Below are 19,199 nucleotides of genomic sequence, written 5' to 3' on the forward strand. Positions count from 1 at the left end.
ATCAAAAATTCCTTTGTATAGATGTAATCTTTTGCACCACAAGCTTAGGAATCTTGAAGAAGGATAGCAAATAAATGGGTAAGGCTGTTAAGACTGAATTAATGAGGGTTATTCTACCCCCCATTGATAGATTTCTTTGCTTCCATTTTGTAAGTTTAGCCTCGCATTTGCTAATAATGGGCTGCCACACAGACCTATTTTTAGAGCTGACCCCTACAGGAATTCCAAGGTAAGACAATGGAATATCCATTTGACTACAATTGAGAGAAGATGCTGCCTCCCTACACCAGTCCTCGGATTTGCCCAAACACCCAAATTTTCTCTTATTGTAGTTTATCTTAAGACCAGAGACCAATTCAAAGCTTTTCAGGATACACTTTAGAATTTTCCCCGTATCTTCTCCATATGCAATGGCCACCTTCACGATTTGAAATCAAATAAAGATTGGTTGGTGGTGCTTTCTCTTGTGTCCAGCAATTTCTTTGGAAGAACATGAAAATTTTAGATTTTAAAATATATAATATTTAAGTGATTTTTTTTTTTGCTTTTTTTATATTTACAAAAAAATTATTTATTGATTGAAATTCAAAGTGAGGTCTATTTAATAACCTTCTCATGTGTAGAGATATTCATTTTAGTAGACATGTTTGTCACATGTGTTTCTACTTGATTAATTTATAATATGTAATTTCTATTTTTTAATGTGTTGATTAATAACAATGAATTTTTTTTTATAGTTTTTAATTTTAATATACTTACAACAAGCAATATTAATATCATTAGAAACCCTCAATGAAAGACTGATTGAATTTTTTCGAAAAATATCATTTTTGTAGATATTTATTACAATTAATATATTTTTTCTATGATCAATTAATGTTGTATGATTATGTTAAGAAAAAAAATACTTATGTTACAAAATATAACAATTAGTATGTTTTTCTCTCGCAAGTACAAGATACTGCTAATAAACACCTTAAGCAACTCTTGTAACAAAATTACTAATGAAATATGAATTGTCTATTAAAGAATAAAAGATTAATTATTTAATTTTAAATAATATTTAATTTTAATAGTTTTCATATAATTAATTGTTATTTATATTTACATATTATTCAAAATATTATTATAAATTTTAAATATCATAAATTAATTAAATCATACAAGTGAAGGAAATTTACTATTTTGGCTTTTGATTTGTAATAAATATTTCATTTTTCTCTTCGGTCTCTAATGAATTTTTGGTTTACGCTGAGTCGTTACTAAAATAACAATTTTATATTTTATTTTTGATATTTTGTTTTAGTCTCTCATAAATTAGTTAATTTGTATATACTCCATAATAAAATAATAATTTTTTTTTAGTGTCGACTAATAACAAATAATTTTTTTTATTAAGGAGTAAATACAAAATTTACTAATTTATTAGGAACTAAGAATAAGTGTTAAGGGTCAAAATAAAATTATTTTTTTTCATTAAGAACTCAACGCAAAATACAAATTTATTAAAGAGTAAACGCAAAATCAGATATTTATCAGGAATCAAAAATATATTTAAGCCTACTATTTTTACTCACAATCATTTAAAAATAGCTCTCCCACTAGATATATTCCTTACAACATTTTTAATATTATTTAAAATTATTTATTTCCCAATTATTAATAATTTAAATAATTGAAACAAAATATAAAATTTCAATTTGAAAATTTTTAGTTATTGAGGGCATAAACAACGTAATTCTTAATGATTTTCTTTATTATTGTTATTTATATATTAAAATTTATTTTGGTGAATAGCTCTACTTTACTATTTTCCTTTTCTTTAAATATTTAACGAGAAATTTATATAAACAGGAAATAATGTAAACAGTGACTATGGTCTATTCTTGTCTGCTTACATGAGTTGAAATCTCACTATATTCTTAGTTGTCATGGACTCATCGCGAAGATGGGATAATGCAGTGTGTTTTAGCATAAATGATAGGAGGTTTGCACTGCAAACTTTTAGTTTCTAGTTAATTATTTTCTTGGTGCAAATTATGTCTTCGTAGCATACTAGTCCACTAGAAATCATTAGAGGACGAGTCTTGAGAAAGCCACATGCTGAGATGGTCACCTTGTATTGAATTTGGAGTTTCTTTCTTACCTTATTCCTCCAACTTGCTGCAGCAATCACTCCTAAGCACTTCTTTTTCTTCATTCCATTCTTTACATTTTCAAGTATGAATCTCTCAGCTTTACATCCAGTGAGGATCACTGCACCATTGCCTACAGAATCAACCAACCAAGTGGAGTCAGTTCCCTTCTTATCTCCTGTTCTGCAACCATAACAGCATGAACCACAATAGTCATCTGCTGAGGAATTTATAGCCACAGACTCTACTTTGAAGCCCATTTTCTCACATCCTTGTATGAGAATTTGGTTCAGAAAGCTTTCATTGTTGCACTTTTCTGTTACACCAATCCTTCTTTGTATGATGCAATCAAATTTTATAATCTCTACAGGCTGATATTACTAATCAAGGAAAAATAGACATTCCTTGGTTTCTAATTTCATTCATTTGTTAGAGTTTTTTCCCAATATCTAAGGGGGTGTTTGTTCCAAGGTTTCTAATTACATTCCTTGGATTCTTATTTTTGGTGGCATTACTATGAGCAAGAACTCCATTCTCTGGTATTTTAGGAAAAAAAAACCATTTGCTTAGTGTACCGTCCAGATATGTCTTGACTAACCATGATGTGGCCCTTTATGAAGCTCCATCTGTGTTCAGAGATTCAAGGACTGTGTACCATGGCACTCGGATATAACTCAGTCAATCCTGATGTGCCCCCTATCAGGCTCCATTGCCTCTGTTGAGTGAACAGTTTGGGCCTTTGCATCATCTGGATATAGAATCCAACATGTTGTACTCAACCTCAACCCATCCCGTTGCACATTCACTTCTCTACCCCTCCAGCCTGATAAATGTTTCTGCCCTATTAAAAAAACAAATTGACCTCTAATTCCATATGAACAATAGGTTGATTTTCAACAATATCCCTAAGTCAATCAAACCAATACCTCCCACCAATTGATATCAGGACTGGTCACAATTTAAGATCCCATTAAATTTTCCATCAATATACCACCAGTTTAACCCCATCACATGGAACCTTCACCCTTTACACTCAGGCTAGGCTAGTCCAAGCTCCCTTTCTGGGCTAATATGGTCAATGAGAGTTGTATGCATCATTATCAATTCCTGAATACAGATGCAGAGCATTTCACCCCAAAACTGGTATAGTAGGATAGTAGATAGTGGAATAACCACTATTATGAAATTTATACATATAAATTAAGTAATTTATATTACATTATATGCTTAATCATATTAAAAATTTACACAAATAGTTTCTTTTAATTTTTTTTTTGTCAGCAAACATAGATATGATATATTAATAATGAGTACCAGTGGTACTGAAGTTACAAATTTTAGGGGCCAGCTGGTTCCTATGATTATTAGTAGGAACAAAGCCAGCACCATAGCACCCTGCTACCTAACCCATGCTACAAAAGTCCAGCCCCCACACTCCCAAGCTAAGTACAGAAACCTAGTGTTACATTGGAAGAACATTGATTAAAGTGAAGTGTAAAATCTTTCTCGTTGGACTTGAGCCATGACCAAAGTAAAAGCAGAGCATCATCCAAATGCTAGCTGTAATTTGTAGATGCCAAGATATGATGTTGTGATATCAGATTCAATAAAGGAAAGCAAAATCTAAGTACATGTCAAATGAAACAGGGCAAGGGCATAGAGATTCCATCCAAATGCTAGGACAATAATTTCTACAATACAAATCAGATCATATTGGAACATTTCCATTTCAAAATTTACACTAATTGTTTTTTTGGAGCCATTTCTTAATTATATATTCCTGTCTTGCAATGATGATTTCAGCTTTATATAGCTAGAAAGAATATGATGTAGTGAAGACCTTCTTCCATCATTTGAGCTTTATATATGACTGTTGGAACTCTGTCTTCACTGCTTTCTTTAGTAAATGCCTTGCAATTTAATTCTGTATCATATCAAGTTGATTGCCACAAATTATTTTCTACATATTACACAAATGTTTGTCATAGAAGCGGTTGATTGACCAAAGTGTTATTATTTTTCAGGCTGAATCAGGCACCAAAGAATCACCAAAGAACTCCTTTCATTATTTGCAGGTGTGTTTATTGTTTCTAGTAATAGTTTAAAATATGTTTTTGAAATTCCACAAATCACAAACATGTATGATGCCTGAAAGCATGTATTCATTTAATGCCTTCATATTCATGCCGTGTAATTGTTCTTTTGAGCTGTCTAGTATGATGTTTATTATGTATTTTTGTGCCAATATCATACAATTACGAGAGTACCATAGGTACTATAGGAACAAGTATAAATTAACCCCAATTGTGGTTGAATTTGAGGATTGTATTGTGGACCAGCTACACCCCATAACTTAATTACATGTATGCTGCACCTCTTGGAAGAGGTGTCAACATTTACCCTTCCTTTGTTGTTTTTTTTGCAAGGCAAAAAGCAAATATATTATGTATAAAATTCAGTACTAGGTGTACTGAAATATTCTACAATAAATCTCTTCATCTCCGCCTTTTTATGTCCTTACCCGACCACCCCCAGAACATGTATTGCAAGGTGTTCAAATTTCTCGAGTCCCGTTGCATGCACACCATGTCATTGACCGCTGGAAGATGGCTAATGGAGTTGTCGTTCATGAGACAACCTGGTGTTGACCTCCACATGCAACTGCTACATATGGATGGTGTAGTCCCTGGTGTAGTCCTTCTCTGCACATTTTAACAAAGACCAAGTGTGGAACAAGGTATCATCGATAACCTTTTCAGGATCAAACGGGTGGTTCTTGAAAATCATAGCATTTCTATGATGCCAGACGAAGAAGGATAGAGCTAACCACACAAATTTCCATCTGTTGTTTATACTAGCTTTGTTGTTCCATTGAGTGAATTGCAAAAAGTGGTTCTTTGGGTCTGTGGAAAAAGGACCCACTCTATTAACCCATCTCAAAGGCTCCCACCAAAGTCTCCTTGTCATTGTAGAGTTGCAAATAACATGTATGTGACCAGAATGAATCTCATCTACAAAGTCAGCTGCCATTTGTATTTCATAGTCAAAAAAGTCCCTTCTCCAAGATAACTTCCATTCCCATCTGCCGTCCACAAATTCTCCCATAGAATTAATTAGAAAATTCTGCTGTTTACTTATTACATATAATTGGGGATACTTTCGTTGGATATTACAGTTGTCCTGCAGCCATAAATCGTTCCGCAAACTAATATTGGACCCCATACCCACCCTCCACTTTAAATTATCATTAAAGCAGTTATTGTGTTGCTGCTGAAAGATACTCTTTAAATCCTGCCACCATTAGGAAGTGAAATTTCTTCTACCACCAGAAATCAACTACTTTGGCATAGATTATTTTTCCCAAATTCAGCTGATTTGATTTTATAAATGTTTAAAAAATGATGTTGAATTTCAATTGCACCACTTTCGTCATTAAATTTCGATGTTGTCGTTTGTGCAGTTTTTCTTATAAGCATTGGTAATAGAGGCCAACAAACTGAAAAATGCCGAATCCCTTGAAACAGCCATGCACCAATTTTCTTGTTAGCATTGCTGGTCCAACTAACTGCAATTGCTAATGTGTTTTCCACTGCAGCGTTTTGTACAAAAGGTGCAGTTCTGGTGTGTTTTCTACTGCAATTGGTGCTCTATGCTTGTGATGCATGTCAAGTAACCCCTAAGCCACTAACGTTTGACATAGAAGGTGTAACATGGATCGAAGTTGGATGAACGCATCACGTATAACTGAAGAGTACGAGAATGGTGTTGAAGAGTTTTTGCTGTTTGCTCAAAGTAAAGCGCAACCTATGTGGGGAAAATTTTTTTGTCCATGTGTGAAGTGTGGAAATGGGAGGCGCCAAACAATTGATGACATAAGAACTCATCTTATTTGTGAGGGAATAATTCGTAGCTACACAAAGTGGATATGGCATGGGGAATCCCTCGATACAGCTGACATGTCACAGGCTGACGATGTTACTACAGACAGCGGAAATCCTATAGAAGAAATGATTCGTGATCTTGGGCAAGAGGGGTTTGAAGAGGCACATGCAGCGTTGTATGACAACATAGAAGTTGATTCAAAAATGCCTTTGTATTCCGGCTGCATATCTTTCACAAAATTGTCAGCTGTGTTAGCTCTGGTTAACTTGAAGGCTCGATTTGGGTGGAGTGACAAGAGTTTTAGTGAGTTGCTGATGTTGTTGACAAACATGCTTCCTGCTGATAACATCTTGCCAAAGAATCACTACCAAGCAAAGAAGATTTTATGTCCAGTTGGGATGCAGTACGAAAAAATTCATGCATGTTGTAATGACTGCATTTTGTACAGAGATGATTTTGCTGAACTAGATTACTGTCCTGTGTGTGGGGTTTCTCGGTACAGACCGACCAACGGAGATTCTACTGTACTAGTCTCAGACGCCGACCGCCGTCCAGCAAAGGTGTGTTGGTATCTCCCAATAATACCAAGGTTTAAACGGTTGTTTGCTAATGGGGAAGATGCAAAGAACCTTATATGGCATGCAAATACTAGAAAATCAGATGGATTGATGCGACATCCTGCAGATAGCCCGCAATGGAAGGCAATTGATCGTCTGTATCCTGAATTTGGGGCCGAGCCTAGAAATTTAAGGCTTGGTCTTGCAACGGACGGAATGAACCCATTTGGAACCTTAACTACTAACCATAGCTCGTGGCCCGTTTTGCTGTTCATTTATAATCTCCCTCCGTGGTTGTGCATGAAGCGAAAGTATGTTATGCTGAGTATGATGATAGCTGGTCCAAGACAACCAGGTAATGATATTGACGTATATCTAAGACCGTTAATTGACGATTTGCGGAAATTGTGGGATGAAGGGGTTGATTTATGGGACGCAAATTTGCAGCATGCTTTCAAGTTGCGTGCAATGGTTTTTTGTACCATCAATGACTTTCCAGCCTACGGAAATTTAAGTGGATATAGTGTCAAAGGACATCACGCATGTCCTATATGTGAGCAGAATACTAGTTTCCGCCAACTTAAACATGGAAAGAAGACTGTGTATACTAGGCATCGAAGATTTCTCAAACAGTATCATCCGTATCGACGCTTGAAGAAGGCATTCGATGGAAGTCAAGAACATGAAACCGCGCCAAATCCATTAACTGGTGATGAAGTATATCAGCGGGTCAAGGATGTCATAAATATGTTCGGCAAGTCCCAAAAAAAACCATCATCCACTTCAAACATGTGGAAAAAGAAGTCTATTTTCTTTGATCTTCCGTACTGGTCCGATCATCATGTTAGGCATTGTATAGACGTCATGCATGTCGAGAAAAATGTTTGTGATTCTTTAATTGGGACCCTCCTAAACATTAAAGGCAAGACAAAGGATGGTTTCAAGTGTCGTCAAGACTTGGTTGACATAGGTATACGTCAAGTGTTGCATCCTATCTCAAAAGGTAACAGGACATATCTGCCCCCAGCCTGTTACACAATGTCAACAGCTGAAAAGAGAAGTTTTTGTGAATGCTTGCGTAATATCAAAGTCCCACAAGGCTACTCTTCAAACATCAAGAGTCTTGTGTCTGTGAATGAGCTTAAGTTGGTTGGCTTGAAATCACATGATTGTCATGTGTTAATGCAACAACTTTTGCCTGTTGCAATCCGCGGAACATTGCCTGAGAAGGTCCGTGTTGCAATCAGTCGCTTGTGTTTCATTTTTAATGCTATATGTGCCAAGGTCATTGACCCTAAACAGTTGGATGCTTTGGAAGATGAGGTTGTCGTTGTCCTTTGTCAAATGGAGATGTTTTTCCCTCCTTCATTTTTTGACATTATGGTACACTTAGTTGTTCATCTGGTAAGGGAAATAAGGTGTTGTGGTCCTACGTATTTTAGATGGATGTACCCGGTTGAGCGATACACTGAGATCTTAAAAGGGTATACAAAGAATCTACATCGACCAGAGGCCTCAATAGTGGAAAGATACGTTGCTGAAGAATGCATTGAGTTTGCCTCACAATACATTGACTCATTGAAACCTGTCGGTGTTCCTGCATCCCGGCATGACCAGCCAATAGCCGGCAAGGGTACTCGTGGATACAATGTTGTGACAATGACTAGACATGACGTGTCACAAGCACATTTGTATATATTAAACAACACAACAGAGGTGTTTCCGTACATAGAGGCTCACAAAAAACATGTTAGAGATAGTCACCCCAAAATGAACATGATGAGGGTATTGCAAGAGCACAAAAAAACTTTCATAAATTGGTTTAGACAAACAATACTTGCTGATAAAAGTGTTTCCAGACGACTCACATTGTTAGCCATTGGCCCAAATTTGAATGTCCCTACATGGAAGGGGTATGACATTAACAATTATTCATTCTACACAAAGTCCCAAGATGATAAAAGTTCGGTGCAAAACAGTGGGGTCTGTGTTGATGCTGATTCGGAGCACTTTTCCAGTACATCGGATAACAACCCCATTCGAGCATCCATGTCTTACTTTGGTGTCATTCAAGAAATTTGGGAGGTTGATTATACATCATTTAGAGTGCCTGTTTTTAAGTGTCAGTGGGTGAACGGGACAACAGGTGTGTTTCAAGATCCATTGGGATTTACTTTGGTAGACCTTAGTAAGGTGGCATATATAGACGAACCTTTCATTATGGCAGCACAAGCCAGACAAGTTTTCTATGTACAAGATCCATGTAATTCAAGTTTGTCTATGGCTCTGCAAGGAAGACCAAGTGGAATGAATTACCATAATGATGAGTCAACCCTTGACATTGGTCAAATGTCTAGTTTTTCAAAACAATTGCCTTCAATGAATGAAGCTGATGAAGTGGATGATGGACATGCAAATCGTGTAGATCATGATGAAGGTCTATGAGAAAACATCCCTACAGGCTGAGTGCGAAAGTAATGCTTTGTTTAATGTGTAAATATAATGATTATGTTAGTATTACGCCTTTGCTTTTGTTAATGTGTAAATGTAATCGTTAATATTAATTGTGTATTTTATTTACAGGATCATGGCCACAGATCCGACGTCTCCTCCGCAGTCCGATGGTCAATCAGAGGCGACTTCCAAGAGGAGTAGAACAACGACACGGCTGAGAACATTGACATTAAGAACCGTGGATCAGCCCAGACCGGCTGTTTATGTGGATCCCGCTACCGGGAGAGCATCCGGACCGATGCGTGAAAAGTTCCACAGCTACCTAGGCGTAGTGGCGCGAGAAAAGGTTCCCATTATCCACAATAATTGGAAAGACGTACCTGAAACGCTAAAGGAGATTGTGTGGAATGACATTCTAGTAAGTCCTTCATACCAATTACAATATTTGAATTAAGAATCAATTTTTCTGTTAAAAACATAATTGACTATAACAAATAGTTGTCCTTTATAATCTCTACATGTGTTTCATGCCCTTTATTTTAAATGACTTGTCCTTTATTTGAATAGTTAATCACTATCCTAGACTCCTATATTTGTAAAGAACAGCACAAGGGCAGTTTTTATTTTAAACATGAATATTAGTTAGTTAGATGAGGTTGAGAACAAATATTGTCAGATCAAAGTTAGAGACCAGAACAAATCATGTGTATAATAAGTTCACAAATTTAAATTGATAACTTAAACAAATGAAAATTGGCATGGGTTTTGTGTTAGGGAGCAAGGGTAGTATTTTTATCCTTAAATACTTAATAGGGTAATGCATATTATTTTTTATGCTACTGTAAACATCCCAAATTTCCTAAAACTATGACAATAGCTGCCTACCCACTTGCACCGCCAAATAAAGCATTGCTTTCCAATCCACATAATCCAGTGGCCCTCCAAATATTATGATTAATAGGAACTTCTTTTCTTTTTTGTTTTTTACAAACACTTAGAATTATACAAACTCAGTTAACACTTAATAGCATTTTTATCACCCATCTATTGTCTATAAAGCTTTTGCGATTCCAATGAGAGAATTGCATAAAATGATTTTTATGTTCAATGGGGAAAGGGCCCACTCTATTGACCCATCTCAAAGCCTCCCACCATAAATTCCTAGTCATTCTGCATGAGAACATGATGTGGCCAATATCTTCCTCTTCACTATCACATAACGGGCACCTATACGAAGGCAAAGTGATGTGTCTCTTTCTCAAGTTAGCCTTAGTAGGCAATTTGTTTCTGAAAATTCTCCAACAGAAGGCAATCTGTTTCTTTCGTAAAATTAGTCAATAATAATTTAATATGTAATTTCTATTTTTTAATGTGTTGATTAATAACAATGAAAATTCTCCAACAGAAGGCAATTGCTCTTGGGGGGATTTTCAGATTCCAAATAATCTTAAAAGCTCTGTCGTCATTAACAGATCTGCCATCATTCTTGAGGATATTGTAGGCTGACTTTGTGGAATAGGCTCCACTAGGATCAACCTTCCAAATAAGGGAGTCCATACTGGTTGGGCAAATCTGGACAGCATCAATCTGAGCATCAATTTCTCCTCCATTGCATCCTCCATTCCCATTTATTATCAACAAGAATTCCCATTAGGCTGATAGAAGAATCCTGCTGGTAGCTCACTTGATACAAAGTAGGGTATTTTTCTTGAAGAGTTAAACTTGTCAATTTAGGGGTAACAATCCTCCAGCAACACAGGATCTATATTTTGTAGCTACAACAAGCTCTTTTATATGAACCTTATAGATGTGTGTAGGGGAGAATTTCTTGCTACATGTTTAACATCAAATACTAGTTCTCCTAGTTTTATCCAGTTGTTTCTGGACCAATATGATCTTAACTGCTACTAACAAATACCTATTGACTTCCGATTGCAGTCGTTTTCTTTGATAGTTACTACTCATGCTATTATGCTTTAGGATATTGTAACAAATAGAAAAACTAATTTGTCCCAGGTCTATCAGAATTTATTTTATTTCTTAAGCATACGTCTCTGTTTAACAGCTATATATGCTCCAGCGAGAAAATATTTCAATCATCAACTTTCCTTTTCTTGTTTTTCGCAAATGAGTTAATTATATTTTCCTAAAATATTGTTTTTATTCACCTGGACTTTCAATTTATAAATTTTATTTTAAACTACTGAGTCTACTCTAGATATTCAACAACTAGGTACAATTAATATTTTAATAAGAATTTGAAAGATGAAACGAAGGGATAGAATAAGAGTTGGAGATAACTAATTCTGACCATGGATAGAGTGTGGATACAGGAAAGATAAAATATATATATTAAAGAGTACCAGAGGTACTAGATAAGGTACAAATTAGAGATCAAATTAGATTCCAGGTAGACCTAATTCTGACCATGGATAGAGTGTGGATACAGGAATGGTTATAATACACATATCAAGGTATTCTTAAAAATCCTGCACTAAGATTGGTAGACCAGTGATTATGGTACTATCATGCAAGTACCCTTTGCACTATTAAAATCTTACTTTCAAACCTCTTAGCCTCTTATGTTTCAAAAATTAACTTTGTTTCTGCTCCCACATAATTAAATTTTAAGCTTGGCAAAAGTTCCTTGTATCTTGAATTCATTAGTCTGCTTCAAGTAAATTATGCCAATCTGCTTCAGTAATTTAAGGATATGTTTTTGTTATCTGAGTCAAGGAAGCTAAAGTTTGCAAAACAAAAGTTTACTTCAGATCTTCTCTGGCTTCAAATGGTATAAGAGAACTTAGAGAACAAACATGAAATTAATCAAATAACAATTATTGAAAGGGCCTTCCTAAAATATTTCCCAAACAAGACTTCTTTGGCCTCTTCGAAGACATTATTTGGGTCAGCAAAGAAACAAATCCTTGTTTTATTATTTCTACTTTCTATACAATATTTCTAAGGTCATTGATATTGTTTGAGAACACAAACTTCAAATTTTCAGGTGTCTCTACCTGCAATAGAAACATACAACATATTCATGTATACAACTCTAGTGTCTTATCTAAGCTCGAGTCCACACCACATCATGGAGTTGCTTGCTGATTGATTTAACAGTTACTTGGTCATCCTCACCATATAGAATCCAGAAAGATTAGTCAAACCTAACTTCTGGTATATGAAATTTAGTATTGAACAGAATGTTAGAAACTAAAATCTTCATAGGGTGCAGAAGTTTATCAGTCTTATTTACAGTTTTCAGCCCTGTATTTACTGTTCCAATAGAACTTAAATCTTGCAGTTGCTGGGGTGGGGTAGGACAATTTTTAGCATGCTAAAAATTCATGTCTACCAGTTTGTGCTGGGGACATCACAAATTCGTCTGCAGAATCCTTGGAAGCAGCATCTTTGTACGAGCAGGCAGCAATTATTTCCTTGTTTATTGTGCCATGCACAATGTCAACAACTTTAACATAAAAGAGATGAAGAGGTAAGTTACAATTGCAAGTCTTAAGTTATTTCCTTGTTTAAATCACACCAAGCTTAATATTGTTAGGCTTCTTCCTTGTGTCAACTTGTCAAAAGGTGCCCTCTTAGGAACAAAGAGGATAGGCTTACAGGCATAAGTGTCCCTCACCTGAGAAGTGCTTCACAGGCAAATGCTCTTCCAGTCATTGGAGTCAATCTTGTAGAAAGCATAATACTCCTCCTTTGTGATCTCCTAAGGCTCTGTCATCCAAATGGCCTTATGCTTGTTCACCAACGAGCATTCATGTGACACTTCCTTGCTGAGGAAAAAAAAATGTGACACTTCCTTAATCTTCTTTAAATTACTTTCTTCCTTCTCGTTCTCTTCGTCAACATCCTCCACCTAAGTACATTAAAAAATTAGATATTGAAGTCAAATTGTAATTCAAAAAATACCAAAAAAAATAAATAAACGTTTTGAAGTACTTCTTTAGATGGTATTCCTTATGGTTCAAGTAGCAATAACGATGACAATTGTATGCATGTTTTGTTTGATATTGATTTCATTTTTTGCATAAAACAAAGAGGGGAACGAACAACAATTTGAAAGTTGTACATTCAGGAACTAAAGAATTCAAAATAGCTAGTAATAAGAGGGATTTGTTTTTGGGATTTTCTGAGCACCAAGAGCGGCTACGCAAGAAGCTTGCACTTGAGGAGGGAAGGATGTTTGCAGATAATGAACAACTTTCTTAACTACTTGTCCTTCAGACTTTCCTGGTTCTTCTTGTTAATATGTACATCACAATAGTATAAGCTATGGCGTAAAAACATGGTCTATATTGACTTCTAAGATTGTTAGGGGTCAAAAAGACCATGTCCATAAGCCATAGCCTTATACTATTTATATTTACATATTACCAAAAGAAACAGTCAAATCTGAACGGCAAATAGTTAAGAAAGTTGTTCATTAGCTGCCAATATGCTTCCCTCCTCAAGTGCAAGCTTCTAGCGTACCCGCTATTGGTGCTCAGAAAATCCCAAAAACAAATCTCTCTTATTACTAGCTATTTTGAATTCTTTAGTTCCTGAATGTACAACCTTCAAATTGTTGCTCGTTCCCGTATTTGTTTTTTGCAAAAAAGAAAATTAATCTGAAACAATTCAGGCTGAATTGTTATCGTTATTATTACTCGAACCATAAGGAATAACAGCTAAACAAGTAATTTAAAATGTAACTTTTAAATTATGTGGTATTTTTTTAATTACAATTTTACTTCAATATCTAATTTTGTTAATCTACTTAGGTCGTTTTTTAAATATAAATATGAATTTAAAGGTGATCTACTGATAATATAAAGTACTTGCTAATCACAAATTATGATACGTATCATTTTAAATTTTAACTTAATTTTATAAATATTAATAAATTTATAATAACACAATTTTTAACATGTGCTGCAGTGATTCCTTTGACTTCACTATAATCTCCCTGACATAATTAAGAATTAGAATTAGACCTGGGCTGCAGTGATTCATTTGACTTCACTATAATCTCCCTTCTCAAGCCTTTGATTGTCTATGTTAACTTCTTTGCCTCTGATACTGTATAACTCTTCAACATGCCATTGCAACAATTATTTTACCAGGCACATACATTTTTAATTACAATTCCTTTAATTTGTATAAGGATACAAAAATAAAACACGTGTAGCTGAATGGAAAATAAAAAATGAAGGAAGCATGAGACTGTCAAAATATTATGTTTATACATAATATGTTTATATATGATAGCATGAGACTGTCAAAATAAGTAAAGGAAGCATGTACTTTAATGTATTATTTTTTTAAATCATTAGGCCTTAGTCTTAGCTTGTTTTCATTTGGCTTTATGGCTACTGCATAAGGAATGAGACACAGTCATATGAGTTCTTTGTCTGATTTGACAGTAGAGGATATGAACATATATATGGGTGCTTTATTGTGATATTATTCAATATATCAGTTTTTTTAATGTTCTGCCACTGCTATATCTAGTAGTATCTATTTTCATATCTAGGATGCCTTGAGGGTGTATTCTGATTTGGGGTTCAGCCGCAACTTGATGGACTTCATGGTTACCACTAAGGAGCCTGAATTTCTTAGAGATGTTGATGGGACGGAACATAGTTCTAATTCAGCTGAACAAGTATCTGGTAGCTCCAGCAGGTTTGGGAGTGGAAGATATTCCACATTTTAGGTCAGAGTGAGACTACTTCGAAACAGGATGGGGTTTCTGCTTCGAATTCAAAGAATTTTAATTCTGTTGCTACTAAGCTTATCTGGTTTGAAGTTAATTGCTGAGACATTTGATTGGAGTCATGATGCCTAGGCTTGTGAACTTTCCTTGCTTGCAAAATGTGTAGATTTGTTGTTAGTGCATTATTTGTGGATTTCAGATTCATTTTTAGGAAGTTTTTGGATTGAAGGGCACATTGCTTCTTGGTTGAATAACCTGTTTGTACATAGCTGAAATAAAATTTTCAATACTAGCACTACTGGTCCTTTTTTTTGCAATTCTATTACCAGCTTTTGGTTTTTTTATGTGTCAATTTCTTGGCTTATTTTACCTAAGATTTTGAATTAATTTAAGACATGTTTCTTCGGAGATAATTAGGCACCAAACGTAAATACCTCTTACAGCATACATTCAGACCTTTTTTGTCGCCTTGTGAGAGATAAATACCTCTTCATATTTTATTAAATTTGTAATAAAAGGTAGGTATTCTTCTATTTTAAACACTTTGACTATATTTTGTTTCTTCTTCTATCACATCATATAGTTTATTATATTTATATTTTTTAACCATGTATCTCAATATTTAATTAGATGTTAGGTGTTAAATAGGTGGTATGATGTCCACAAATTAATTATAATGCATAGTTGGTAATTTGTGATAACAACATCAGCATAAAGGTAATTTGTGATTGAACCATGAAATTCTAGCATCCAAATTTTGGAAAACAGCAAATACTATCTGCATAGTTGGAAGATGAATTCACTAATCACCTGCACCGACTTTTATTTTGTTTTATTAGTGAATAATCTGCGTATGCCATAAGTTTTGATTATTACTCTGTTGTTTTAACTACTATGCAGAAAACATGAGAAATCAATGTTTTAGTAATGATTTCAAATTACTTAAGAATTATCAATGTACATGGATTATCAATAACATCATTGATAAAAACTCAAATTGTGCGAAGGCTGAAGCATGTTCTTAACAAACCATGAAAAGAAGTTTTTCTAGGAATTCATACTTTAAGGCAATAACTGTTATTAGTGAGTGTCACAATATTTTTTTTCATTTATTATTTGTTCAATTTGGATATTAAATTTGATGGCTGTGACTGCATGGTAAACTTACATTATATGCTGATTGGATGCTTTTGCTTTACTTGGGGTATTATGGCAGAACATTGTCATTAAATTGTTGATTGCTAGTATTGTATAATGATATACATTTGGCTGCCTTTTTCCACAAATTTTGACACCTGGTTATGTAGGCAAAGTTTGATATCGCAGAAGCTACGAAGGTGAAGACGAAGGTTATGTCAACAGTAGCGACGAGATGGCGGCAATTTAAGTCCACATTGACTAGCAAATTTGTGTTTGCTAAGACTGAAGGTCAACAAACACAGGATGTTGTGACAAAATATGGACTAGATCCTGAAGCGTGGAAACAATTTGAAGAAACCCGCCTGACACCTAACTGGGAGGTTAGTTGAATCTGTTTATGGTAACTTCAAATGAATATTTTTTTGCCAATTTGATTATTTTAATTTCAAAAAAATCTCCGCAATTATGTATGTCACATTACAGGGTATTAGGAAACGAGCACAATCAATTCAAAAACACAACGACTGCCCTCACGTACTTTCACGTGGGGGATATGATTTGCTTGAGAAGAAATTGTTAGACCAGAAACGAAAAAGGATACAGGAGGAAGCATTGTTGAGTGAAAATCCAGCAAGTGTTGATGAACCCCCATCCCCAATAAAAAGGCATGTTAAGTGGAAGGTTGCTCGGACCAGGGCTGTTGGCAATATGACATCTGACTCTGCACAGGAAATTGCAGATAAAATAGTAAGTTCACCAATATGTTGCAATGTTCATATGTTTAAGTATTTTGTAATGAAAATGACTGCACGTTGTGTATTTTTCTGTCACTTGTTTTGTGTAGGACTCCTTAGAAGAGCAGGTAACGCAGGGTTCGTTTGTACCCCATGGTCGGCAAGACATACTGAACACTGCCATTGGACGACCTGACCATGGGGGTCGCGTTCGGGCAGCAGGCTCAGGTGTCACTATTACTCAGTACTACGGAAGGGCATCAAGGACATGCAGCAGCTCGTCCACGTCCATCAGCCAACAACAACTAGATGAAGTTGTTGCAAGGCTTAGGGACGACATGACTGGCCAGATTAGGGAAGAATTGAGGAGTCAAATTAAGGAAGAATTGAGGACTCAGCTAGAAGAGGAAAATAAAAGGAGCTTGGAAATAATGACCAATGCATTGAAAGAGGCTATTAAAAAAGAGTTGTCAAATAAAGGATCCCAAGAGGCACTCCAAATTCAGCCGGACATACAACAACTAGGTGCGCGTGTCAGCACACAGGGAAGTAATGCTGTTACCAATGCGCAGGCTTCACAAGAACATGATGTTGATGCCATACCATTGATGGGACTGTTTGTGCAGCGTAACGATGGTACACAAAGGTTTGTAGAAATATTACCTTACTTACAATTGAATCGGAGTTTTGTTTTTTCTTGCAGCTGTAATTGTTGGGTTTGGTTTGTGTTTTGTTCATGGTTTAGTTTTTGTTTTATATGCACTAAAAAAAGCTTTGTTTATGGTTCATTTAAGGTTGGTGGCCATGGGGAAAATAATGGAGGGGGATTCAATCATACACACAGTGGCATATGCAGATGATGTTGTCAGGGTAAGTGTAGAAACAGTTATTGATCCTGAGGCTGAGGTCCCCTATGCCACCTCAGAAATACAATATGTGAAGCAGGCCGTCAATACATTTGTAGCTTGGCCCACACACCTTGTGAAAGCTGTATTAGATGAGGTAACATGTTTCATTTGACATACGTAAAGTAAAACATTCATAGATTACAGTACAAATACTCACCCACTTTCATTAACCATGTAGCATCCACAACGTATTCCACACAACGAGGATGCACATGTGCCGAAGCCGGCTAATGTGAACGCAGATGATCCGTTGCGTGAATTGATGAAGTACAGTTTCGATCTTTACGACAAGCCACTTCAAATCACCTTTGATGGGAGATTTCTTGGAATTGTAGATGCATCTACATCGATATTCATCACATATTCAGATGTTATTGAAATAATAGCAGGAGACAAAAGTCTGAACATATCTGTCATACAATTATGGTTAATGTAAGTGAATTCCTTCATATAACTCATTCCTCATTCATTCAATATCATGATCCACTACAATACTTTCAAATCATGTGAATAGGTATATTCATGAGTGGAGTCAGATATTCAGTCAAGGTTTCATGTATGCATTCCTTGAGCCACAGTCGTTGGTTTGTTCAAAGGATAGACGCAGCGAATGCGAACAATATCTTGAAAGATGGCTTAAGGAATCTGACCGAGAGGTGTACATTGGACCTTACTTCCATCAGTAAGTGCTATTTAACAAACATACTTCAAATGATGTTTGGGTGTATACGTATCTAATGTGAATGACATGCAGGGAACATTGGCAACTCATAATTTTGTGTCCTAGGCAACATGTTGTTGTTTGGTTCTGTTCTTTGCGTAGGAAACCTGATATGCATATCAAAGCTACAATTAATAGGTTATCTCATACCATATAACTTTTTGCAAGCCTTCTTTAATGGTCATTATTGATTGACATTTTGTTGTATATGCGTTGATGTGGTTTTTTAAAAGCAGTGTAATGACAAAATTGAAGAAGACCTTGTCTCCTGAAACTAAGGCAGTTGCACCAAAGTGGATTGAAGTAAAGGTAAGTCAGCTATGTACCATGTGTTAGTGTTGTCTAGTTAAGTCATGAACTTATGTAATGTATACGATGTTCAAATGTTTTCCATATGTAGAGTCACGTTCAAACCGGCTGTTATGAATGTGGATATTACATAATGCATTGGATCTGGAACATCATAGCCAGCGACATAAAGAGTGATTGGTCCATGGTATGCATAAACTTCAGTACAATTGGAACTAAATTTTTATATTTGCAGTACTAACTTACAATTATGAATACTTGCAGTGGTTTGCTAATGACACACCGTTGGACATCGGCATCATCACCACAATTCGAAAGAAATGGGCAACATTTTTTTTAAAGACAGCAATAAGTCAAAACGGCTAATGATGGCGTTGGAGTATTTTTTTTTCCCTGTATTTGAGACAATTGTTATGTTATTTGACACAGCGGCTATTTTATTTTCGGTCATGCTACTAATATTCTATTCTTAGTATTACCTTCTCAATTTCATATAATTATAGTAATATATTGTCTTTACCCCCTTCTACTGCATTGCATCTGCATTTGATTACCACAGCAACAATTTAGTGCAGCTATAGTACCACCAAGCTTGCCACTGCAGCAGTTAAGTGAACAAATGAAGTGTCCACAGTCATTGGATGGTTGC

General features: G+C 35.4%; 2 protein-coding genes across 2 annotated transcripts; both read left to right on the top strand.

Annotated features, from left to right (window-relative positions):
* Positions 1 to 5,845: 5,845 nt before the first annotated feature.
* LOC121172945 (uncharacterized) lies at positions 5,846 to 9,019 on the top strand. The gene is made up of 2 exons (XM_041006164.1): positions 5,846 to 7,957; positions 8,069 to 9,019. The coding sequence occupies exons 1-2, from the start codon at positions 5,846 to 5,848 to the stop codon at positions 9,017 to 9,019; spliced, it is 3,063 nt and encodes a 1,020-aa protein (XP_040862098.1).
* Positions 9,020 to 16,950: 7,931 nt separating this feature from the next.
* On the top strand, positions 16,951 to 18,916 carry LOC102665245 (uncharacterized). The gene is made up of 8 exons (XM_041006165.1): positions 16,951 to 17,248; positions 17,358 to 17,614; positions 17,699 to 17,952; positions 18,035 to 18,202; positions 18,275 to 18,379; positions 18,478 to 18,550; positions 18,642 to 18,737; positions 18,815 to 18,916. The coding sequence occupies exons 1-8, from the start codon at positions 16,951 to 16,953 to the stop codon at positions 18,914 to 18,916; spliced, it is 1,353 nt and encodes a 450-aa protein (XP_040862099.1).
* Positions 18,917 to 19,199: the final 283 nt, after the last annotated feature.

The sequence above is a fragment of the Glycine max genome, chromosome 10, assembly GCF_000004515.6.
Source record: "Glycine max cultivar Williams 82 chromosome 10, Glycine_max_v4.0, whole genome shotgun sequence".
NCBI lineage: Eukaryota > Viridiplantae > Streptophyta > Magnoliopsida > Fabales > Fabaceae > Glycine > Glycine max.

What these genes read in the sequence shown, in the direction of transcription:
- LOC121172945 (XM_041006164.1), top strand. Translation starts at nt 5,846, where the DNA reads ATGGATCGAAGTTGGATGAACGCATCACGTATAACTGAAGAGTACGAG. An exon ending in CTTCATTTTTTGACATTATG is followed by an intron (nt 7,958 to 8,068) that starts GTACACTTAGTT and finishes GGGTATACAAAG; the next exon opens with AATCTACATCGACCAGAGGC.
- LOC102665245 (XM_041006165.1), top strand. Translation starts at nt 16,951, where the DNA reads ATGACTGGCCAGATTAGGGAAGAATTGAGGAGTCAAATTAAGGAAGAA. An exon ending in TGAAAGCTGTATTAGATGAG is followed by an intron (nt 17,615 to 17,698) that starts GTAACATGTTTC and finishes TTAACCATGTAG; the next exon opens with CATCCACAACGTATTCCACA. An exon ending in GTCATACAATTATGGTTAAT is followed by an intron (nt 17,953 to 18,034) that starts GTAAGTGAATTC and finishes TCATGTGAATAG; the next exon opens with GTATATTCATGAGTGGAGTC.